This window comes from Helicoverpa zea, chromosome 7 (genome assembly GCF_022581195.2).
Source record: "Helicoverpa zea isolate HzStark_Cry1AcR chromosome 7, ilHelZeax1.1, whole genome shotgun sequence".
Classification (NCBI taxonomy): Eukaryota; Metazoa; Arthropoda; class Insecta; order Lepidoptera; family Noctuidae; genus Helicoverpa; species Helicoverpa zea.
The window spans coordinates 8,949,522-8,970,256 of record NC_061458.1 but is presented as its reverse complement, the minus strand read 5'-3'; the positions used below and the strand labels follow the sequence as shown (position 1 = coordinate 8,970,256).

The 20,735-nt window shown below is 35.6% G+C and overlaps 1 protein-coding gene across 1 annotated transcript; it reads left to right on the top strand.

Annotated features, from left to right (window-relative positions):
- The first annotated feature begins 464 nt into the window (after positions 1-464).
- LOC124631803 lies at positions 465-8,350 on the top strand. The gene is made up of 4 exons (XM_047166411.1): positions 465-615; positions 7,329-7,497; positions 7,627-7,783; positions 7,867-8,350. Exons 2-4 carry the CDS (start codon positions 7,335-7,337, stop codon positions 8,246-8,248), a joined length of 702 nt encoding a protein of 233 aa, XP_047022367.1. The 5' UTR covers positions 465-615; positions 7,329-7,334; the 3' UTR covers positions 8,249-8,350.
- The last annotated feature ends 12,385 nt before the right edge of the window (positions 8,351-20,735 follow it).

The window sequence follows — 20,735 nt, the reverse complement described above, 5'->3', positions numbered from 1 at the left end:
CGTTTTTGTTTTACTCACAGCTGATCAATGCAGCAATATTTATAAAAATAAAAACAAACTAACACGACCCTAGCCTCTCTTTAGAACGTAAAAATGTGCAATAAATAAACTCCAATTACAAACGCTGACAATTAAAATCTAATTATACAAAAACATTTTTAAGTAGTTGTACAACACTAATCTGTGATTATCCGGGTATGTATAATTAACACTAAAAATACTCGTTGACAAGTAACTTGTCGGCAGCAATACGACGTTAGTCACGAAGAGTTTCGCGCCAAACGGCTACAAACTCTGTCTTTATCCATTTACTTGCATTGGAATATAAGTCTTAGCACTTATTGTTAAAGCCTATTTACGTTGAGCGCTAAATAGTGTGTTGAACAAATAACTCGCGCGTGGGGGACGTAGAGCGGCACGGCAACATCGCTTCGCTGTGGCGTCGTCCAACCGACCGCATCGCTCCGTCCTCTTCTAACATACTGATAAAAGTAAGATGGAGGTATCGCGGCGTGGCCGTGTGGCGCGTCAGTATACTACGAGTTGAGAGGAAGGTCACAGTGTTTTATCGTGTAAACAAATATTTTCCTTAATCACAGCCTGGGAATAACAGAAGTAAGTTTATAATATCATTATTTAGTACTATGTACAGTTTTATCACACTATCTATTGCATTTACCACAACGTTGAACGGAAATGTAATTGTATAGCTAAAGCAACAGCCACTATGCGAGTGAGTGACGCGTACATACCAAGTGGGTGTTGTGAATGGCGGATGGCGGCCGAATCATCAAAACAAACCCGTCATAACAATATACCTATTAACGTAGTGGTTTATGCTTGTGTGATTTTTATATCGATTGATTTAAGAAATCGTAGGTACTTACTGATGTTAGATTTAAGTGACTTAAGTAGGCATACCTAGATCTAGTTAAACTTTGTGACGTCACAGAACATCGTACGAGTCGATGCGCAGAAACCATTTTTAGGTAGTGGGAAAGGTGCGCGTGAGGTTTGGGCCAAATGCGCGTACCTGAGCGCGGAAGTTAGTTGCGAGTAGTCACATTGTGTTCGGCCGGTACTATACTACGGTTATTGTTTACTTTGTACCCCACACTATGTATTTATTGTATTTATTTATTTATTATATTAAAACGGTTTACACACCAATTACATTAACATAAAGAGCGAAAAAAAGAAAAGAACATATTGTTATAAAAGAATACACATAAAACTTAATAATATTACAGAATAAAATATTACAATCACAACAAAAGGTAAATGGTGTTTTTCAGAAAAGAATACCCTGTGACGCACAGGAAATATGTTTTTTTTTTATTTCGTGAATTCTATTCTATTTACTCTAATATTAAAGAATATATTGTTAACTAGCTAAAAAGTTAAAGCTAAAAAGCTAAAAAGTCGTGGTGGCCTAGTGGCAAAGAACCAACCTCTCGAGTATGAGGGCGCGGGTTCGATTCCAGGTCAGGCAAGTACCAATGCAACTTTTCTAAGTTTGTATGTACTTTCTAAGTATATCTTAGACACCAATGACTGTGTTTCGGATGGCACGTTAAACTGTAGGTCCCGGCTGTCATTGACCATCCTTGACAGTCGTTACGGGTAGTCAGAAGCCAGTAAGTCTGACACCAGTCTAACTAAGGGGTATTAGGTTGCCCGGGTAACTGGGTTGAGGAGGTCAGACAGGCAGTCGCTTCTTGTAAAGCACTGGTGCTCAGCTGAATCCGGTTAGACTGGAAGCCGACCCCAACCATAGTTGGGAAAAGGCTCGGAGATGATGTTAACTAGCTAAATCTGCATTTTAAATTAAAATTATAAGATGATTTTAAGAAATATTAAAGTTTTTCTGTCAGCATATGATGCATAGTATTCCTGAACGTCACAAATATAATTAATTAAAAATAAAACAAACCAGTATTAAAACGAAAGCAACTTATGTAGCATAAAGATATACTTAAAATCTTTTAAAAACCAACACAAAACGATAGCATAATTCTATAAGAATATTAAATAATCAGCTAAATAATTTCACTTTCGTCACTTCTTGGACACATCTCACTAGAAAAGTTGTTATTACTAATGATACCCGCAACAATTTCCAAAATCAAGCCTAGTGAGAAATTTTAGATACTAACAAAATACTATGAAGCCAAAATAAACGCTATAAAATGAAAAATATATATTTTAAAACCATTTTTGTAACATCCAGAATATGGGACAGTGACTATTATGAAAATTTCGTGATGGATAAGAATAATATGAGCAATGTCCACACTGCCGTTTTCAAAACACAATTACAAAGAATAAAGTATTAACTCACAAATTTTTTAGATATAAACCTTTACACACACATATATAAACAAAACCGATTAAATGTAAGCCTTTTCGTTTGATACCTACCACACACGCGGACAGGACGCTCCCATAAATTATTTAATTGTACACTAAGCTTTACAATTCAAGATCGTTACGATTTTGTTCCGGTAGTATGTAACGTGACGCACAGGAGGTGACGTTTTCATCTCACGAGACTTTTAAAATTGAAAATAACTAATATTTATTTAAACTACCTTGTTTTTAGCCTTACTAATCTAATAATGATGAGTTGTTTATGTTATATACAGTGTTATAGAGTTAAAAAAACAATTTATTAACCTTTTAAATACTGCCACTATCCGGACCAAAAATTTTGCGCGCTGATGACACCAACATTGTCGTCACAGTTTTCGCCTTAACTGACTTTAAAACGGCAATGGCGGAATCCTAAGACGATCATAAAGTTACCAAGAAGGTAGAAAAAACACAAATTAGTAGATTTTGTCTTCAGTACGATATCAAATTCACCGTGACGAAACCGGATTTTCCGGAACAATGTTTTTCGTAGGACAACATTAAAATAATGATATTTCTTAAAATAACAATAAATTAATGGCATAAAAATTAAAAATACGTTTTTAGAAATACAGAGACTAAGTTCAAAAACTTAAACATACCTAAAAAGGAATATTTTAGAAGTTAGATGTATTTGAAATCTCCAAGAGCGCCATGGACACACGATATTTATACGTCCTCTTCAGGTTTATTTTAAATATAAAAATAACTATCCACTTTTTATGCTACATATCGATTTAATTGTACATTAAAATATATACCTAAATTAATCAAAAACTCACTTTCACACGTGCCATATAAAAAAATCAAAATAAAAATGTTTGAATGTGTGGGACAGGCCCATTTTGCTAGGGTCAAGTTTTCTGAAAAACACCCTATACAATTTAAATTAGACTATACGCAAATTAAACTATTCGTTCACAGAGGCTGAGACAAAAATCATCAGCGAATAAATCACAGTTCGGTTCAGCTTCCATGAGGTCGTTGAGCATAGCCAGAACACGGGGAACTGGTGATGAGGCGCTATACCTAACTTTATTTACTTATACTTAGAGAATCAAATGCGATTAGGTAGGTAGTAATAGTAGTAGTTGGTTAATTTCAACATTCAATGAGAATTCAGTGACTTTTTATTTCAACATTCAATGACTCCTGGAGCCTAATTCCTTTTACCATGCAGTTATAGATAGGTACTTATCTTTTTAGGTACACATTTGTATTGAAAAGGTAAACAATCAATTTTTTTAAGTCTTCATAAACTTTAAGATCGTAAAAAAAATCACAAATAGAAAAAAAACCGGCCAAGTACGAGTCGGACTCGCGCACCGAGGGTTCCGTACAAATCCTGTATAGATAAAAAGTGAGTCTCGCGCCAACCGTTCAGTTTAGAACAATCATAGTTATGGTAATTTCGTGAGAGTCAAAATAGTTAATATTTTTTATTTTATAATATAACTAAAATAGTAGGCCAGTACCTTGTAAAAGTTATTTTATTAAAGTTATTTATATACAACATTTTATAGTCATCATTCAGAAATCTGATTGAAAATAACGAATTATGTCTTAAAGGTCATTGGGCATATCTGACCCGCTTTGTAAAAAGTGGCGGACATGAATCAATGTAGTTTTAAATCGTGGAGAATGGCGTTTCTTTGAATATAAATATTTTATTAAAATTCCATGGAGACGAATGTCCAGGATCGTTTGAAAAATATAAAAAACCAGCAGTTTCAGAGGATTGTACAGGTTGCAATGCTAGTTTTTATTGTTAAAGACTTTTCATAAAGAAGGTAGATGACAATTCGGATGACCAGGATCTGATGAGGATCTGTAAACCCTGAGAAATCCAGGGCAACTCTTGAATATTGTAGGCACGCATCGAGTCAAAACCAGACATGTGAGTGTATTTTTGATGGTACTGGTAAACAGTGAAGGTTTGGAGCTGATTTGATTATGGAGACTACAGAGAGTCGAGGGAACTCCTGAACGGTATGTTGCAACTACCACGTGTTTGGGCTTATTTTATTCGTATTGGCGAAGACTTTCCACATAGATAGGTTTGACTGCCATTGTGGGATCGATAGCAAAGATCAGATATAGTTATGGGAACTCCTTTACAATTTATAACGTAACCTTGTGTTGGAGCTTATTTTATTTTAGGTGATGCGAATTCACTACTAATGGGATCTTTTATTTTTGAGGGATTAATCGTTTCAGGTTTTTTTCGAAACCGCCTGACGACTTGTAACTGTCGAATTGTAACAACGACTGCTAGAGAGTAGGACTCGGGGCTGCTGGCTTTACGTTTCTAGAGCCTTGACAAAAGTGTAATTCTGTCCCTTTCTTTGTTTTATAAAGTCTGCTTTATTTTATAAAAAAGCAACAAGAAAACAAACGCAAGAAAGAAATTAAAAAGATGTTAGGTGCATCGGTCTAGAAGTCGGTGTCTAGAGGATGCATCTATATTTATTTAACCACCGAGATCTAGACCGATGCATAAAAACAGTTTTCTTGTTGTTTTTAGAAGTTGTTTTTTTTTTTTGTAAAAAGTTTTTATTTTTAGCTTTTGTGAAAAGTTCTCGTCAATACGAATAATATAAGCCCACACACGACGTAACTAAAACATACCGCTGAGGAGTTCTCTCGACTTTCTCACGTCTCCATCATCAGGTAAGCTCTAAACCTTCACTGTTTGATAGAATCATCAGACATACATCTGATAATGAAGTTTTAACCCTATGCATGCCTACAATTTCTGATAGTTGCCCTCGATTTCTGAGGATTTCCATCATCAGATCCTGACCTGATGACAATGGAAATAAACGGCGAGTATACTCATTCACTACAAAGAAATGATTTCTCAAATCCGTCAAACTTGGTCGTTTAAATTCCCCATTGAAATGAGGAAAATATTTGATGTTTAAACCTAATTTTTTCTAGATTCCCATGGTGCACATTGATGCGACTAATGCCTTAGTAAATCAGAGCCTTATATCATTATACTGTGCCATATTTCGTTCGTGTCCGCCGTGGGAATGGTTTCCACACTAAGGTGCCCAATGACCTTTGAATGATTTAGAATTTTTCACAGTTTAGAGGCAATAAGATTTAAGAAGTGTTAGATATGAATTTCAACTTTAATATCTCTACGCGTTCATGTGAAAAAGGGTAGGCAGTAAGTTTATAATTATTAAAAAAATATTTTATGTCATGTATGCAAAAATAATATTTTATGTAACTTCAAATTTTGTCATTTTCGCAATTTTTCCTTTATCTGTACTATATAACGTTGCTTCGTGCCGAATTTCAAGATTCTGAGTTCACGGGAAGTACCTTGTAGGTTTTGATACCCTAGCGTGTGACGGAAATTCGTCTAAGATGTCGGTATAAACTGCTGTATCTTTTGATCGCGTTAAGTTAGAAGTTTGATTTTTTCACTGCTTAAAGGGACAATAGACTTAGGTATTTGGTATAAATTTCAATTTGATACCTTTATTCGTTCGTGAGAAATAAGGTAGTAAGTTTCATTTTATTAAAATATGTTTATTATATTATATAACTAAAAAAATGTGATTTTCGCAATTTTTCCTACATTTGCATTATATGACAATGCTTCATGCCAAATTTCAAGATTCTGAGTTTACGGGAAGTATCCTGTAGGTTTTGATTCCTTTGCGAGTGTCGAAAATTTGTTGAAAATATCGACATAATCGGCTGTATCTTCTGATTGGCGTGGCTTAGAAGTTTGATATTTTCACAGCTTAAAGGGACAATAGACCTGAGTATTTCATGTGAATTTCAGCTTGATACGTCCACGCGTTCTTGAGATAAAGGGTCTTGACAGACAGACAGACAGACAGACAGACAGACAGACGGACAACAAAGTGATCCTATAAGGGTTCCGTTTTTTCCTTTTGAGGTACGGAACCCTAAAAATTAAGTCAAAAAGACAGTAGGTAAGTACTTACTCCTCGACAGCCACCGCCCTCCGCACGCGCATTGGTGTAGGTACCGTACCGATCAGTGCGCCCGGGCAGCCGATCGACCATCATGCATGCCGCGCCGAGGTTTTGATTTGCAAAGTCAATGTCATGTATTTTATTTGTAAAACCTAGGTATAAACAATATAAGCTCTTATGAATATGTACCTACACGGTGTTATTTTCAAATTGTGATACCATTGTGATTGTGATATTCATTGAAATATGGGATTCATATTTGTATTTTTTTTCTATTTTATTTGAATTTTAAAAGGGCAAATTTTTTGTATCAAAAATTACCCAAACAAAATAATTAAACACCAAATTCTTCTGCAGGAATTATGATCTCATAGAGAGTTGTTACCACCAAAAACCACTCCAGCTTTGAATTCAAAAGCTTTTAACATTGGTTTTTCGCAGAATTCCTTTGACATTTGGCTTTAAAAATAAAATGTAATTAAGTACTGCATTCTGTGACCTTTTTAACACGTGGTTAGTAGTGTAGGCGTGCCACCACGAGTAGTGACATAGCTTCATTGCTATAGTATCGATAGTTTAAGACAACGCGTGCAGAAATTATCTAGCATGCGACACTTACAAAGGTAAAAATAATTAAGTTTTGTATCTTGTCAGTGCATTGGTCTAATATTCGCATAGGTACCTATATTTGAACTACACCTACTAGTAGCGAAACAATTATTGACATAAATGCTTAATTTAGGAAGAATAGTTTTGATAGGGAAAATGCTAAAAAAAACTATAACCGAGATGTAATACGGATTACAGTACATAAATGTTTTATTTAAATACATATTTAAATTAATGATCATACCCAACCAATTTAGACTTGAAGCATACTTGAGCACCTATTGATATAGGTATCGTGCAAAATTAGCCTTTAATGCCTTTTATAACGTTGCATTTTTCTTTCAACAGGTCACCATGAGGGACAACCCGAACCTAATGACTGGATTTGTTAAAATCATTCAGAAGTACCCTGAAATATACGATCCGAATATGGACACATACAGGACCAGATTCTCGGAGATGGCTTGGACAAAAGTGGCAGCACATGTTAGAAATGAACTACATGAAGATTGTACTAGTAAGAAAACTTTTATCAAACTAACTTAAGCTAATAGTAATTAATCCATTTCATTCCAACTCCTCTTCCCTGTTTTGTTTTTCAACATTGTTTTTTTTTTATTGTTTTAATATTGTTTTTTTATTCCAGTTGATGAACTCAAAGCCAGGTGGAAAGGTATAAGGTCGTCGTTCACAAGATATAAATCCAAACTCACCCGTCAATCTGGTGATAATTTCCATGCTTGCAAGAAATATTACCTTTACGACCACTTGAGGTTTTTAGATCCCTTTTTAAGAATCACAGGGTAAGTTGTAATACTTTACCAAGAAAGATTTCTATATAAAAATGGAAACGAATACATATTTATAATATTTTTTTTATTTGCAGACCAAACTCGGAGGACAACGAAAATTCAGAAAATCCGCTTAATGCGACTTTTTTGCCTGCTGATGATAATGAAGAAACAAACAATTATTGCATAGTAGAAGATTGGGAAACTGTTGTGGATATCAAACCAGACGTGAGCAATACGAAGTCTCCAGAAAGAGAAGCATCACAATCTACAAGTGACCCATCGTGTAGCGACGGACCTAAAAAAAGAAAGTATTCCTCTGACGGACCACCGGCAGTAGAAGAAGATAATGATGACTTAAAATTCTTCAAAAGCATCTTACCTGATATCAAGAATTTCTCAAATAGAGAGAAGCGCAAACTAAAAATGGGGATATTACAATTAATTGATGAAATTGAAAAAGAGAAGGAAGAATGAGTAAGAATATTAAGTTTAAATACCTATTCAGCATAAATGTAGTTCGTAAGTCAGAACTTGGAATTTATTTTTATAAGCGACTGAAATAAAACTATTTCTGTATTGGAGTTTTTGATTTCTTACATACATAATATTACATCTTGGTTTTATCTCGTGAGATATATATTTGGCTTCGATCTGATGGAATGATCTGATCTAGTAGTTTCAACAGAGCTAAAGATGTGGGGTTTTAGAAACTTCAACGCGAAGATTATAATACACCGGTCCCCTAATTAAGTTGCACAGAATTTTATATGAGTTTCTCCTCAATTATAGAGTTCGCAGCAACAAACATGGTTGAACATTCGATTTGAAAAACAGTTTACAATCCCTGTTTTTCATTAAGAGTCGTATCAAAATCTAAATAGTGTGCGGCATGTCGAAGTCATTATCATAACGTATTACTTATCGATCAAGTATAACCCGACCGAGTTAGTGCGTCGTCTCGACGCCCGCTGAAGCTGTTATCGCGTCTGCCTACCGTCATCTGATGTATAACAAGTCCTACCCTCATTTGCATGGAAATGAGATCCGAGAACATTCTCCACGGCGCAACCCCCCGTCTTCTGTCGTCTTCGCCTTCTTTGCTTAATTACAAAGACGACATACTGTGTGATTTTCCTCACGCCATAACTCTTTAAAAATGGGTGTAACACATACTACCTACTGCATCGAAATTTGAATTTCGAATAGCGAATTTAAATGTAATTAGCTCACGGCGACGTATTTGCAGTTACAGGTGATCAGTGGCCGCTGATCATTTAGTATAATCTAAAAGGTCAGATCCGACACGTGATAATTAATTGCTTCTGTTGATACTTAAAGGTCCTTAAACATACTTCTACATAGATATTGGAGGGAGGCCTGTCCATAAAAAATCCATTTGGTTGATAACTTGAAAACGTGTTGCGACCTACTTTAATGAATGGTTGTACAAAGCAACTGACCTATCAAGGTTCTTGTTTATTTAGGTAAGAAGAAGGTAAAGCACAGGCAGCTATTGATTTTAATTTTGATATACTTGCTTATTTAATATTTGAAAAAAAAAAACAATACATCAACTGGTTTGAACTCGATAGCAAACAGGTATTGTTATGCCAATACATATGTAGGTACCTAAATACGTAAACAACTTTCTTACAGTATCGAAGACCCGAAAACCACACAATACAAAGTGCGTCGCTTGCCTAACTTCCTCAATACGCCAGCTGACGATAACGTGATCTTAACTAATTACCTAGCCAGTAAATCGCTTTGTTTCCGACATAATACCAAGTATTTATGTCTATACATAATTATGTAGAACTACGTCTGCCTGTGGTATCACTTGCTTTCCAGGGGAATTATTTCTCTCTCACCTGGATCAAAAGTAGACTATCTTTATGGTTGTTCTGACATCATAATTTGCAACCTTAGCCTTTTCCTAACTATATTTGGGTTGGCTTCCAGCCTATCCAGATGCCCCTGAGTACCAGTGTCCTACATGGAGCAACTACGTTACCCTAAGTTACCTGGACCATGTTAAAACTGGTAGTCAGACTTTCTGGCTTGATGATGACAACTTCGTCAGTCCGTGGACCTCCATCACACAGAGTGGTACTTATGATAGATCGTTTAGTAGGAATATTTTTTCGAGTAAGAGTAACAAACATTCATACAGTCAAACTTTCACATATACACCACTAGTGTGATACATAACTATACGGAATTCACATCAGTGTTTCGAAGCACGTGAATTCCCCCTCTGACCACCCCCTCTCAGGCTAATACCATTACAGTAATTAGGATATGCTTAAGCATAATTAATGTAGTCATAAACTACGCACCTAGTGTTGCGGTATGATGAGGAAGCCGAAATGTTTGCTTTGCTGTTTACCTTGATTTAGTTATTGTGCGCTTGGTTTCGTATATTAGATGTATTATTTTGCAAGATTATTGAATTTAATCGTGACTTGACCTGATCTGTATTATCTTCAAATCTTGACAAATAACTTTTGGCACACTTTTCTGGTAAAGCTTTCAACAGTGAATTCACCCGCATCCTCAAAGAAGTATTTCGCTCACCTGGATAAACAAAATAAAATTTGTTGTAAATCATAAGTTGGTAATTTAACACTGAAATATTTTTTACGATCAGTCCAGTATTTACTGACTTATAAGCAAACGAGCAGCTTAAGCTTCGCTTTACCTATTATAATTAAGTATGGAGATATTAGTAAGTAAGTATACAAGTCGTTAAAGGTCGCACATACGTAGGTACTCTCATGATTTAATAAATCTTCAAAGTTGAATTCTAGTAACTATGACTTTCATCGTCATATCAAAGGAGTCTAGTAAACGTGGGGACGTTTAGTATTAACGAACTTCTGAATACTTGTCAGTGGATTGCCTAAGATGAGATCATAGACCCTACTTTTGAAATAATTGTAATTCGTTTGATATGCATAAGGCGAGCTTTAGTTAAATTACTTGAGTAAAATAGTTTAAGCCTGTCTCAGTTTTTGTCTCCAAATATTAAGAGTAGCTACATTTTTAGTCTAGAAGACTTAATAAATTAATAGTGCAATATAAAACTGACTAAGAAAAGCACAACTTTATCGAAAATCAATCTTCTGTCTATAAAACAGCAAATGTGAAAATAAATAAAATCGAACATCCAAAGCCTATGTTTGCAGGCAGGTGTTATAATACTAATTACGAAGTTGTTAGCCTCCTTCTAATATATCTGAACGGTACACTGGTTTACACAGAGCTAGTACTCGTTATCTCCATAAAACGTAATTTACAAGACGCGAAATAATTTATTAAAACTAAACATAATAATGTATAGAGGCGGCTAGCGTAACAGCGGGAGGCTAAAACGTAAATCTTGTCCGCGAGCTCACTCCTTCCACTTAACGTGTTCTACACAAATATTTATGTACATGCATGTGTCATTATTGATAATTATTGACTTGGTTTTTTATCAGAAATATTTTAGTATCGTTTTGAGATAAGCAATTGGCTCACATCCCAAAAAAATCATCGTAATTTCATCAAAAAAGCATATAGGTCATCTCATTCTTCTAGGCAAGCAAGATACTCCTATAACGTTTAGCCAAAAGCCCATATGGTTTTTGGCTAAACGTTATAGCGTTATAGTCTCAGTTGAGATTAACAATAAATTACAAGCTTCTCTAACCAAACATGAACACTACAAAATCAAGCAAGATTATCGGGGGTTAAATCACCTAATTAACAATACGAGTTCCATCCGAGTCACAGCGTAATAGGCACTGCTAATTCGATTATAGGTATGCGAGTGTGCACTATATATAATCACGTACATGGTCTGTACAATGGCCGTGTGCTGAAGATCAATACTAGTTCATTAGTGTGCTGAATGCATTACTTAGTACTCAAATGTCAACGGTTAAATTGGTATTTCTTGCAATTTATGACGGTTAATGTTTACTGGGAAACTGTTCGCGTTGCGCTGTGGTTTGGCTGAAAGTTTTGAAAGGAATTAGGTTAATTTCTGACGTTATTGGTAATGTTATAGTTCGGCCATTCAGAGAATGCGTTCCTGACACGTCGCGATTGAACTGACGACGTAACTTTGCAATGGCGTTGCAGTTACGATAAAAATATTTTTGCTGGTTGTTTACCGTTTTAACAATTGAGGAGCATTAAAACAACATTATTATACCTATCAATAATCAATGAATGTAGTTACGTCGTCAGTTCAATCGCGACGTGTCAGGAACGCATTCTCTGAATGGCCGAACTATAATTAGTTATGGTCATAAATAGTTTTTATTTTGAGACAGCATTCCAGACTACATTCAGACAAGTACGAAAATGCAAAAAATGACAAGAATAATAAAAAAAAATCTAAATAGCCTTGTCTACGTCTGTAGCTGTCTGAAGAAAGAGAAAGAAGAAATTGTGCTAAATGCAGAACAGATGGACCCATTTCAGTGCATAAACCATTTAAAACAAAGCTGTGGACTTGCAGAGCTTTCTATTATCACAAAAATCTAATAACCGTCTATTCTTCTGAAAATTATTGCATTAAGCATTATCCATCGACTTCAGCTCTCAACTTATCTCAGCTTTTGGAAGTTTTAGCCAGGAGGCCAAATGATTAGAAAATACCACATCATTATGATATTCACCAGTTAGTTGAATGTGCAATACGGTAAGTTCGAAGCGGTGAAGTGTGAAACCGGTCCGGGACGATGTCCTGAGTCCCGACATTCCTGGATGCGCTCACGCACTCAATTGCACTATTTCGCTTTGGACTTTTCGACGCGCGGGAGATTTGAATTTTGCTAATTAAACTTTTTCTTATCCTGCCATAGAAATCGCTTACATTGCTTTTTTAGGTCATCGTTTATTGCCATGAAATATTTATTCCCCGGATTTTAATGAGCCAGATGATTCGAATTGTGTAAAACAAATTTTTGTGTTTTCTCTGAAGAGGACTTGTAATTGGTTTTTATTTTTGTGCTGCAACGCCAATTTGTAGGTTCTCGACGCAGCCATTAATTCAAGGAAATGATAATGACTATTGATCGTATTATTCCCGAATGGAAAATTTTACTTTACAAATATGCGGTAGGGTCAGAATCTTCAGTACACCCGAGACAGTTTTTTTAACCAATTATAAAAACATACACTATGTCAAAATTAAACAGCACCATATTTCCAATCACGTATTGCCATTCTTTGTAGTTTCTTACGACACCTATTATTTTGAGGCCCTGGTTAAGCAACATGCTGAAACCAGCATAAAATTTTACCTGTTTAATTTAACATAAGTTTTATACATTTAGAAATCACGTAGGAGGAGTAATAATCTTAGTTTTCCTCGGTAGGATGTTACGACCTGTGTGGGATGACGAATAACTGGTAGACTACACACTACCTACACTTTTCTCCATTCGCATCATAAATACACAGCGTCGTAAACCGAAGGATCTTATTTTAAATTGTTTGATGTTATTTAATTCCAAAGTAATTTGTTGGGAACGCAATTTGCCGCTTAAATGCCAGAATTAATAAGTTTGCACATTTTCAAAAAGTCGCTGCTGAAGTAATCGCTTTACTTGGTCCAGATGATTTTAGATATGCCCAGCCACAACGGGCAGGCAACAGGGACGGAGGATTTTAACTGCAACTGGTTCGAAAAAGACAACATTTTCCTTTCGTAAATATAAAGTGCCTTAAAATGAAGCCCCAAGTTACTTGAATAACAGCTTTAAGGCTGCTGCAAACAAGGTTGAGTTTGAAACGCAAGGGGAAAATGGATATTGCAATTTCTATTTGAACATTGAGGTGGCTACACATTTTTATTTGTGGGAAGAACGAGACAGAGCGTGTCTGTATGTACTGGTGGAAAGGGGATGGTGCCTAGCATTTATATTCTGGGTACGTGTAAGTTTCAGGCAACGGTCGCCGTGAAACTCGTAAATGGGAAAAAAGCAACAACGGAGAACTCAACTGTCTATAGTGAGGGGATCGACTTCAAAACGTTATCATAATATTTGATAGAAAACGAATCTGATTTTGTATAATCAACTACAGCACCTATAACTTAATACAGATCGACGTGTAATCGCACCACTATGTATGCATAGTGTGGTTTAATTAAAGTGCAAAGTGGGTACAATTAATTTACATAGGGTTAAATGCGCGCTTTAAAAGTATGGCTTCATTTAATGAAGCTTGGGAGTCATCTACCTTCGAACATTGGTCAGGCTATAATTAGCGTAATGAAGTTGGAGTGCCACCTAAGGTTGATCCGTGTCGAAAATAATGATTAATAAATCGGATCACGTCTGCTCGGGCTCACGAGTGAGGTAAGAATTATATCGGATACAATGACACGCCATTGTCAAGTGCGTCGGGTGTGAGAAATACAATAGCAATTATTTCGCTGTAGTCACCTTCATTGTCTTTAGCGCTGGCAAACAAGTAAACTATAAATTATTTAAATTGAATCATCGTTTTACACTTCAAAATGTTTGCTGTTGTCGTAAAATAGTATCTACTAGTTGTTTAAGTATTCATGGAAGGATAATGATTTTGGCTCCGGGTTTTTTGTGCCTTCAATACCTCCTAACCATTGTTTTTTTGTCATGCTCTTGGAATCGAAACATGTCCACAGTGAGTTAAGAATCAAAATTCTACAATAATTTAGTCAGTTTTATTTTAACACAGTTTTTAATTAAATGTATTCTAAATTGTGTAACGTTTAAAGTGTAATTTAATTCGTCCAATATTTCATACACGCTAATCTGTATCGAAAACAATCGATGATATTATTTTACACGTGCTGCTATTACATAAATCAAGCGCACTTGACAACATAGAAGGACAACCGCAATAATAAATCTATGGAATAAACATGAAATAGCAATAAAAGTCATATTAAACCGAAGTCGGAAAAACTATACGATGATTTTTGCACCCAACTATCGACTCCAAAATATCGATATTTGGGAAGGCTTGCCCCCATCACTAGCACTCGTCATCAGAGCAAGAGCCGCGTTGATATTTCCACGTAGATTTCGCTCCGTAAAACCTTTGCCGTTTATTTTTGTATACATTTTTGGCGCATCTCTTTATATTTACTACCGCAACTGAGTTGTACGGCGTTTGTCAGTTGACCGTGTGTTATTCAAACGGTGTTAACGTATTAAACAATAATGGGTTTGCATGTTATAACAAAGGTAAGGTTAGCCACGAGTATAGTAAAGAAAACATAATTATGGATAATTATTATAATGGGGCTCTTACGGCTATTTCATGTTTATTTATCGTGTGTTGATTTATCGATTGATGATCTAGTTACGTTCTGAGCTCGTGCTAATGTTAAATGCAAGCACTAGATTTTATCTTTAATTTTCTTTCAGTTTTGAATTGTTTTACACCACAGCTTTCAGCCCATCTTTAACTGAGAATCAGGCTTATAAAAGCATTAGTTTTATTGAAAATATTTAGATTGACTATTTAAAATTATTTACCCATAACCACAGATAAAAAAAAAACATTAATTTACATCTCAGTACCTATGTACCTAATTAGATATCCATTAGTACCAACATATATTGACACATTTCTAAGCCTAGTATTACCTACATCGCTTTCATAAGTGGCTGCTTGTTGGTACTCTCCACGTATGCTTGCCAAAGAGGTTGCATAAGTAGAAGACTGCACTGCACTGATTTCGTCAACGAATGCCAGCCGTCATTATGTAAGGAGAAAGCTTCTCTTTTTAATAAACTCTATGGTCTGACCTGCATTCTAAACAAGTGAAGTACGGTTTTTAACTTTTGCTTTAGCTTCGTCGTCATTAACGTGGTATGTATGTATTTATTATATCGATGTAATTGTGGGACTTTCTATTTTTTTGTTTTGTAAAAGATATTCTGAAAGTAGGTCACGTTTTGTATCATTTTGTATCTTCTGATGTAGTTCACAAACCATAAACCGAGTATGTAGGTAAATAAAAGGGGTATTACTAATTAACACCCTTTTTTATTTTAATAGTTTCAAAATTTCATAATAAAAAATAACATTATTTATTCAATATAAAATAGAATTTTGAAGTTTTAAACGCTGTTAAGTATCCAGCTAATCCTGTAATCTTCATATCTAAGCGAAGAGCGTATGAGAGGGCCGGTCGAAGCAGTGGCTATCGACGCAGCCTCCGCGCCTCAATGTACGCCTATTAACTAATATCTAATACAGAGCATGGTAACCAGACCAGGCCTTGTTACTAATAAATATATTATTGTGTAAGTAGATGGATAAATCTAAAACTAAGTTTTTGCTTAATTTTTTAGAGATATGGTGTTCGATAATTCTTAATTATTTTAAGCATGGTATACCTACTTAGGTAAATGGTATTTTTTAACACTATACAATAACAATCATAAAACATTTTATTAGGTATACCTATTGTAAATATGTAGATTTAATTTGATATATAGGAGTTTGTATATTTCTATAAAGTTAATATTAATATAAATTAAAATTATGTAATTAATATGATAAATAAAAATTTTACGTACGCATATTTACATATAGGTCAGGTACATTTCTGAATTACCAAACAATAAAACAGTTTGGTGACATATGCAATGCAAAATTTTTGTAAGGAAAATCTTCCATGACACTATCTTTACCTACCTATAAATACTTACAAATATTCCATAAAAAATATCTACAAGTGCACGCTAGGCAAGCGTGTCATCGTTGTCATTGTTTAACCGCATCGCTTATCATCCAGCCAGATAGTGGCCAGGCGCATTTAGCATATTAATTTAGGTATACAAATAGGTATATACCTATCTAGATTCCTCAATAATTATATTGGCAAGTAAGTGAATTTAGTTCATACCTATTGGATACTTTGGACAAACACATTTATTACATAATACCTCTGTAAAACATTTAGAAGGCATCTAACCTACCTTCTCCAAATCTATCCAAAAGTTGTCTGCAAGAGATCGCTTTTAGCGATAAGACTGCCATTGTGTCAGGGACTTCAAAATCGTTAGTTTTACTTTTGTTGTATTTTTAATTGGTGTACATAATAAAGAGTATATATCTATCTATCTTCTGTGATTGTCACACTAAAACGCAAAATTGTCACACCCCCTACAGCCCCAAGATACTCATGTGGACAGATCTCGGAGCGATAGCGGGCGAGATGTCGGTTGCACTGTCGCAGCCTCTAACCCCTCCCCGCCGATGTCATTGAACGTCTTGAGGACCGGCTCATTGCAATCTTAACGAATGCAAAATACAATGTGAGACTAAGGGCACCCTAATGACTTTCGTGTCACTTCATTCGCCAGATTAAACGATAAATTTTATTGTAGTTGCTGCTAATAGTTAAGTCTTATATGTTTTAAGAGAATGTGGATGGTAAGGCACCTGCTAATGTAGCCTAGGCAAACAGTAAGGTCATCATTTACTGAGGTCCAGGTAGGTTTAAAAAATGGACCCGTTGTACTTAATTAATAAAAAATATTAAACATTTTTGCGAATGAGCTATAAAATGTCGTCAATTTTGCCGACAGTCAAAACCTCCAAATTTCGACCCAGAACTCAAATTATTTAATTTAAACCATCAAAAATGTATTCTCATTAAAAATACACCGCTTCTCGAACTTTCCAAAGCTTACCTCAAGTTGAAGCGAGTTGTCACCAAAATACTTGGCCATCAGAGTCGAGATAAAGCTGTATCCGTCCATTGTGAGTCACATGTCGCGTAAGACGCAACGTACGAGATAATTTCACCTGACCTCTGCAGTTCATTGACTGTGTCCTGCATAGACATACGCATGTCTAGCATAGAGAGAGAACTAAGTTGGAAGCGAACAGCGACGCGATATTAGGACTAGGTACGCCGTTGAAATGTGAACTGGCTACGACGTTCAGATGTTTTAGAAATTCTAGTAAAACTAAAAGAAAGTAAAACGACTTTAACAGTACTTGATTAAGTTGGCATCTCGTTCTCGTCAGGGCTTGAAGATCGCAAGAAGACAAAAGTTTGTCAAGACCGTCAGTCATCTAAAAGTAAACTTATCAAATTGACCAGTATAATTGATTCTATCTACTACTAAACTAATAAAGTACACGACATGAATGGTGATTATAATTTATTGTAGCTCTTAACTTGTACCACACGCCACCTAACCGAGAGCCTACTGCGTATAAAGTGCTTCAATGTAAAAAGGAGACATAGAAACAAGAAGGAAATTTATCTCCCAGCCTGTGGGCGGGGTACTATGGGCCTTATTGTTCCACGGCCAGCCAATGATTTTCTAATGATGAAACGGTTATACTCATTTATTTAATGCTGACTCCGTTAAATAAATGAACCAGTAGTGCGATAGAAGACCTGTGTTTGGAAGTGATCTCGAGAAAAGATGTCGTTATTTAAGATTATGGCTTAAGTACTTGAGAATGATAGAGTGGGCACCTGAACTGATGGTATGAAGCTGTAAAATAAATTACTAATCTGTCGTATTATTGAGACATGGCTTTCATCTTTCATCAGAGTAGGCGCTAAAAGGCTTAATCGTTGGCGATCTATGCAGTCTACATAATGACTGTGTCAACATGACATGCGATATCAAACAAATGTTATGCGAAGTTATTTGAAAGTGGAACAATGTAAATTCCTGTTCTAATTTCAAAATAAAATAATAGCTAATAACATCAGCGAATTACACCGGCGTACAATAATGACGACGAGTTGTATACACACTACATATTGTAGTGGACCGGTGACCGATATTTGGGTCTGATCCCGCATACCGAAACAATGGCGAATCAAAGCGATCGATAGTTGATCGGCCTTTAACACTTTTAGGGCTTGCACAGACTGTCGAGGTATCGACTTAGTAACCCGTTTTGATTATGGTAACGACGCTAATGCTATTTGTATAAGTATAGCTCAAAATTGAATCGATGAAGTTAGATTGTTCTATCAAGTTCTAGTTGCTGTTCGATTTCATGAAATTAAGAAAGCGAGCAAGAGGTGTGTTTAGTAAAAGTCAATTTGTTGAAATAATTACCCAATACGCAATGAAAAGGTACCTAAGCTGTAGAGTAAAAGCACTATAAAACACCCTGCAAAGTCAGCCATTTACTGAAATAACAGTAATTAGTTAAAAACCCCGTAAAAATATCGCACACCTATAAAATCCGAAAGCCAAACACGATCTAAACCAACTAAGTATTTTCTCCGAAACTAACCCCAATACAGCGAGCGACACCTTACGGTATTCTACAATCATTTGACAGAAGTAAGTACCTGTTGATTAACTCTAACTTCGTGTGGAAACCGGGCCCTAGTTCACATTGCATTCAGACAGAAAGCTTTTCTATATATATTTAGTGCAACAACTGAGAACCGGCCAGCCTACCTCTAGGTGACCAAAGCGTGCTACAAAATACCATAGAACTATGAAGATTTTGCAAGCCTATTAGAAATTTAAAGGACATTTAAATTGACATTTCTAATGAATTTTATTTTATAAGGTATTACTAATAGGAACAGTTCTGGCTCATTTTCCTCCTAAAAGTTCTCCATTTCATAACAATTACGATTCCTGAAAATCTGATAAGGCCTTTTTTAGGACCAGATTTCAGTTGGCAGTTAATGAGTCATAGTTCGTTATACCTAATTTATTATAGTCATTCACTTCAAGTTCAAATAAAAAAATAGTTATTAAACTATGTGAGCTTTTTGAGAAATGTACATTACAGTCACTATTTACGTAAGTAGGTACCTAAAGTATACACGATACCTACGAGTGTAGGTACCTACACATTACTTCTACATTTCGACTTCTTAAACCTATAGGTACGCATCTTCTTATTTAGGTATTTAACTTAATCTAATCACCAAAAACGAAATCTCCCACTGCCTTCTCTACTAGTTTCGAAGTCCACCGAAGTCATTTGTGTTTGTGTCTCCGTTGTGAGTTTACGAGCGATGTCCTATCGTGCTCTCCGCAGCCAGCGAAGATTCTAGATTCAAAACACTGGGATATTTCCTACCAAGTCTGCTGGCTACTTTATATCTCGGCTGGTGAGTTCCGTACTAATAAAATACGGATGTCAAGTGTATGTGTAAATGTTATGGACCAAGTGATAAATTGAGCAGTATACATAATGCCCGGTCATTATGAAAAATGCCCAATATGAGAGTGCAATTTGATAATAATTATTCAAATAATCAAATTGACCGGGCACTATACATATTGCACATGACATTTTGGGCAAAGTAATACAAGCAACGTAATAACATATTTATATTCAATTTTTTATTGTTATTGCCATTTAATTTAAAATTAACTAAATATTAAACCACTTAAATAATCAGCCTCATGATTTGGATTAATTATGAAGGACTTCTGCCTTAAAAATCCACTAGTTTTTGCATTTAAAAGTTAAGGAAAGTCATATTTAAAGGGTGCTTATTAAACAGGCTCCTTTTTAATATAATTATTCGCCCCGAATAATGTATGTTGCCTTCTTAATTACTAAGTCAGCCACAATTAACGAGCATCTAAATAATACTATCTCAGCCACTCGTTATCTTCTAAGTAAACCACTCTAAATACAACTCCGCATGATGGTTATTTTTTAGCATCTAAATTTGTAGCATGCATTCTAACAGTAAACTTCTAAAATACTATTAAATGACATCATAAAATTTATTTATTTAGCTTCTAATTTTTTAACTCAGTACGTTTAAAATGTAAGCAAGCAACATGCAGCAAGCATGGCTTCTGTCACGGCTCCGGTGCTGCGGGGCTCCGGCGGTCCCATGCGAGCTTATCGTCGCAGATGGTTTTCACGCTCACCGCCGCAGCTTCGGCTTGCTGGCCGGCTCAGCCGGCCAGCCTCAGCCGCGTCGGCGAGCGTTAAAACTACCTGC